Source organism: Auxenochlorella protothecoides (genome assembly GCF_000733215.1).
Source record: "Auxenochlorella protothecoides strain 0710 unplaced genomic scaffold scaffold69, whole genome shotgun sequence".
Lineage (NCBI taxonomy): Eukaryota > Viridiplantae > Chlorophyta > Trebouxiophyceae > Chlorellales > Chlorellaceae > Auxenochlorella > Auxenochlorella protothecoides.
The window spans coordinates 7,076-11,888 of record NW_011934426.1 but is presented as its reverse complement, the minus strand read 5'-3'; the positions used below and the strand labels follow the sequence as shown (position 1 = coordinate 11,888).

The following is a 4,813-nucleotide window of genomic DNA, read 5'->3' as shown; positions in this document are numbered from 1 at the left end:
TGTATGCTATCCGAATTTATTACGCCGTCGGCGGCGGGGAGCAGGAAGCGCGAGGCCAGCGCGGCGGGGGCACCCGCCCAGGCCCCGGCCTTGGAGGGCGACGGCGGCGCGCCGGGGGCGCCGGGCCCCGCGCCGCCGGCGGCGCGGGGGCCCGGCGAGCCGGCGCCCAGCTGCGCGGCCACCGCCCCCGCCGCGTGCTCCTTGGAGCCGCGGAAGACGTAGACCTTTGGGCACTCGGCGTGGCCCAGCTCGTGCACGTGCACGTGGGTGCCAAAGGTGATGAGCCCCACCTGGGCGTGGTCGGGGATGAGGGACAGCGCCTGCTGCAGCGCCGACTTGGCCGCCGCCAGCTCGTCCTCGGGCACCGAGGTGTCCAGCAGGATCAGGTAGGTGGGCGGCGTGGGGGGGGCGTGGCGCGCCGTGGCATACTCCACGGTGGTGGCACTGGGGAAGAGCTCCGCGGGCAGCACCGTCTCGGAGATGCCAGCGTAGTGGGGCGGGAAGGGGCTGCGCGTCAGGCAGAAGGGGCAGCCCCACTGCCGGCTGGCAAAGTCCACCGCCGCATAGGGGTTGAGCACCGCGCCGCACCCCCGGCACTGCACCGGGTCGTACTCGATGGCCTGTGTGGGAGGGGTTGGGGTGTGGGTGTGGGTGGGATGAGCAGCCAGTCGGGGTGTGGCGGGGAGTTGAAAGCCTGACCACGACGCAGCGTCCCTGCATCCCCGCGCCGGCAGCACTGCCTGCCATCCCATGGCTGTGCTCGAGAGCCACCGAAACAGGGCCCCCGACCGGCAGCTCCCCAACCCAGACAGTGCACTGCTGCCCAGGCATGCCTCCAGAGGCCTGGCACGTCTCAGGATTCCCCTCGGGGACCCAGGGCACGAGTGCCAGGTGTCACGGCGCCAGCACCTGCCCCCAAACCCACACCATACGCCCCAGGCGCCGCACCTGCAGGCCTCGAGTCGCCTTGGCAGGGGTGTACATCACGCCAAAGGGAATGACGCACTTGGCAGCCTCCAGCCGGCTGTGCGGCCACACGTTCCACACCATCCGCACGGCATCGATCTCCTCCATCTCCACGAACTCCGCCATGGTGAGGCCTCACACGCCGCGGACAGGCGGCGGAAGCAGAGCGAGGAGGTGGATCAAGCGGAAGATCGGGGGGGAGGCTAGGCGGGCATCCCGTGCGCGCACAGGCAGGGGACGAGGGGCGGGTCAGCCCAGGCACGAGGCAGGCCCCTGGAGATCTCGCAGTCGCAGGGTCTTGATCTGGGTGAAAAGCACACCCAGGCGAAGGTGTGTGTAAGAGGGCGAGGCTCCAGGCCAAGAGGGAGGGGGTTGGGTGGGAGGGGCGACTGGCGTACTGTGCAGGGCATCGAGCTCCCGCATGAGCGAGGCCAGGGCAGGGTGCATTCGACCCCGCGCACATTCGAGTTTCCCCAGGCACAGTTTCAGAGCTGCCCCACCAAGAGATGGCTTGAAGAACGAAAACTCCCCAGATATCATCAGCCACCCATTCTGCATACATCACAGCTGCTTGGAACGTTGAGTTCAAGGATGTGTTCCAACTGTTTGCATGCTCTGTTCCTGGAGTTCTCCCCTGCACCATGCTGCACTAACTCCCGACTACTGTATGGGTACATTGTGATTCAGTGAGATGCTCAGAACTTCTGATTACAGTAATAATCACTGCTGTCAGCTGCTGCAAACCTTGTCATCCTAAGATTGGATCCAGGATACAGTCTGTGCTGTAATGGCATTAATCGCAGAGGCACTACTCCTCTTGGACGTCCTCTTGAAGCAGAACTCTTTCTGGTGTGATCCGGAAGACTAATTCAGGCAAGAATTTGACGCAAGCTTTGCGAATACGGAGGGTAGTCCTGCAGTAAGGATCACTGGATGTGCCAGATGATTTTTTTGCAAAAAGGTGGGACTGTGGCGATTCTTGCCTGGATGTTACCTACCATTTCCCACAATCATTTCACACGAGACAAACTGGACACTGCATCCTCGGAGTCGCGTATGCAAGCCTGCACCCGCTTTGCAGAGCCAGCTGGCAAGTGCTTGCAACCACCCCTCTGGATGAACAGCATTTGTTGTTTAAGATTGTCCCGGGACGAACAATGTGCGCGCCCTCCTCGTCTCGATGCTCGCGCACAGCGCCCATCACCCTGCCAGTCCCACTCCTCCTGCCAGCTCCGATCCCCTTATTTTGTTCTCTGCGGGAGTGCCGGACAGCCTCGACGTGGGCTTTGTTCCCTCGCGACCGCCCTGGTGTGTCGTGGCCCGCTGCTGCAGAGCGAGGGTCAAAGCGCGGAGCGAAGGACTCCAGCACGGACCAGCAATGAAACGTGGAAGGGAGGATAGCGATCCTGGTCCTTCCGGGAAAAAAGCTGCCGGGTGAGGTGGATGGCCGGAGGGGGATAGGGGAAGACCTGGCTGTTGCCTCATGGCAGAGCATGTCTTCGTCCGCGACTTGCCGGCGGGGGTCGCAATGAGGACGCTATTTCCTTTATGTACAAGTGATAACAAGGCTGTATACCTATGAGTCCCGAAACCTGGGATCCTTCCTCCTGGTCCAGGGATGTGTCGAGCGAGGAGAGGCGGGAGCGTCTCACCACGCACGATGTAAGCGGACCGAGGTTTCGCCCCACATTCGTGTGTTCATGACTCCAGTGTGTCCTCCGGGGGATGCGGTGGCTCGCAAGCCCCCTTGGAGCTGGTCGAGAACTACTTCGCATACCTCCCCCCCCTGCCATATCGCGCAGGCACTGTCCTACCTCCGGGAGGTCAAGAACCGGTTCTCAAACAATCGCAGGGTGTATGACAGGTGAAAATGCGGAGCATGCAGCCTCGTGATCGGGTGTTTGCGTTGTCGGCCCTTCCCCTGTAGTGCCTGCTTTTGCGGCCCGTCAACGAGTGCATCTACCCTCACCGCCGCCCCCCCCCCGCCCCGATCGCAGTTTCCTGGAGATCATGAAGCAGTTCAAGGCGCAGAGGTGAGGCGGGGTTTCCCGGCATGAGTCGGTTCCTGGCCTGTCCCGGCCGGTTGTTGTGGGGATTGGCGACATAGCCCCATGTGTTTCGGTTCACGCGTTCGCGCCGGATCGCGCCGGGGGATCACATGGGCGGTAGGTGGCGGACCCTCAGTCAGGCCAATCATGCCTGCCCCATCCCCAATGAATTCTCACAGAATTGACACGGCAGGCGTCATCCTGAAGGTCAAAGAACTGTTTAAAGGCCACTCTGAGCTCATTCTGGGCTTCAACACCTTCCTCCCCAAAGTGTGCAGCTGGTGGATTGAGCGCACCCTGTTGCACTTGGCGGTAAATCTTGCGTGTATCCTGCACCCACGCAGGGAAAGCACAGTGCTCCTCCTCTAAAGTCCTGCCGTGACACTGTCCTTGTCATGTAGGGGTACGAGATCAGACTGGATGACGACCCGATCCCCGCCAAGCAGTGGGCCGAACCTGCCCGGGCCGCCCCCCAGGCTCCGGCCCAGCGCACAGACCGCGAGGTGAGGTGCAGGCCTGCATGGAGGCTGCCTGAGATCGAGGTCCCGCATGTGCACATGCCGCTATTTTCGCGGATGGCGCAGTGGGCCACCACCCTGCGCATGCTCGCATGCCTCCCCCAACACCCGGCCCTGGCGCTCCATTGACCCTGGCTGCCCGCCTCCTCGCAGCCCAAGGCCCCTGTCGAGTTTGACCAGGCCATCAGCTACGTCAACAAGATCAAGCAGCGCTTCTCCACGGACGAGCGGGTGTACAAGGCCTTCCTGGAGATCCTCAACATGTACCGCAAGGGCCAGAAGTCCATCGGCAGCGTGTATGAGGAGGTGTGTGTGTGTGTTGGGAGTGTGTGCATTGGGAGCTTGACCTGGTTGTGGGAGCCAAGTGTGAATCCTTTAGGGGAGGCTGGTGTTTGGGCGGGTGCGGTGGGTGCAGGGACGCCAGGGGCGTGTGAGGGCCTCCTTCTGCATGAGGAACCTGCCGTGCGGAGCACGGGAGCGCTGTCAAAGCAGTACCCTCCCAACCTTTGCTCTCCCCAGGTGGCGCTGCTCTTCCGCAACCACGACGACCTGCTGAGGGAGTTCACCTACTTCCTGCCCGACAACACCCCGCCGGTGAGGACCTGGGGGTGGAACGAGGGGGCCAGTGCCTGGTGAGACCTGACATGCACGGTGATCGGGCAGCCGTGCAGCCCGAGATGTTTCCCGCGGTGGAAGTATCACATACGCGCGCGAGGGCGTGTGAATCCCTGAATACCGACCATCGACCCTCTGCCAACAACCCTGCAGGCGCCCGGCCAGCGTCGCCCGGCCGTCTTCGGGAAAAAGGTCACGGGGTATGGCGCCGGGGCCTCCGGCCCCGCCAAGCACCAGCGCAAGGCCCCGCCCGCGCTGCGCAAGGGTGGGTCATGGGCGGGCATGCGGTGGGGCCCGGGCCTCAAAGGGCGGGAGCACCTCGATGCAGTGGGAGATTGCTGGGTGCGGCGCTGTGTGTGAAGCCGTTGGCCGTGCATCCCCTGGTTTCCACAGATACACCACCACTGTTGAGGCCAAGCACGGCGTCGTCCTGTTCCCGCCTCTTTCCCTGACCATTCTCTCCCCCCCAACCCACCGCCGCTCAGATGACCCCAAGGTTCAGCGCGAGCTGGCTTTCTTCGAGCGCGTGCACAGCCGCCTGCGCTCTCGCGACGGCTACGCCGACTTCCTCAAGTGCCTGAACCTGTTTGCCGAGGATGTCATCTCCAAGGCCGAGCTGGTCAGCCTGGTGCATGACATCATCGGCAAGCACTCAGACCTGCTGGC

At 63.2% G+C, this 4,813-nt stretch overlaps 3 protein-coding genes across 3 annotated transcripts in view; 2 read left to right on the top strand and 1 right to left on the bottom strand.

Moving 5' to 3' along the window:
* Positions 1-1,092, bottom strand: part of F751_5708 (Protein transport protein SEC23) — a gene marked incomplete at both ends in the record, with an annotated part of 5,478 nt that extends 4,386 nt beyond the window's left edge. Inside the window, 2 exons of the mRNA XM_011403198.1 lie at positions 225-620; positions 949-1,092. Of these exons, the coding sequence (XP_011401500.1) occupies positions 225-620; positions 949-1,092 (540 nt within the window). The remainder of the gene's footprint in view (positions 1-224; positions 621-948) is intronic.
* Positions 1,093-1,899: 807 nt separating this feature from the next.
* On the top strand, positions 1,900-2,367 carry F751_5707 (hypothetical protein; the record flags this gene model as incomplete). Its single annotated transcript, XM_011403197.1, has 1 exon — positions 1,900-2,367. One exon carries the CDS (start codon positions 1,900-1,902, stop codon positions 2,365-2,367), a length of 468 nt encoding a protein of 155 aa, XP_011401499.1.
* A 609-nt stretch (positions 2,368-2,976) lies between these two features.
* F751_5706 (Paired amphipathic helix protein Sin3-like 4) lies at positions 2,977-4,168 on the top strand (the record flags this gene model as incomplete). The annotated part of the gene is made up of 5 exons (XM_011403196.1): positions 2,977-2,999; positions 3,194-3,284; positions 3,416-3,517; positions 3,686-3,838; positions 4,052-4,168. The coding sequence occupies 5 exons, from the start codon at positions 2,977-2,979 to the stop codon at positions 4,166-4,168; spliced, it is 486 nt and encodes a 161-aa protein (XP_011401498.1).
* Positions 4,169-4,813: the final 645 nt, after the last annotated feature.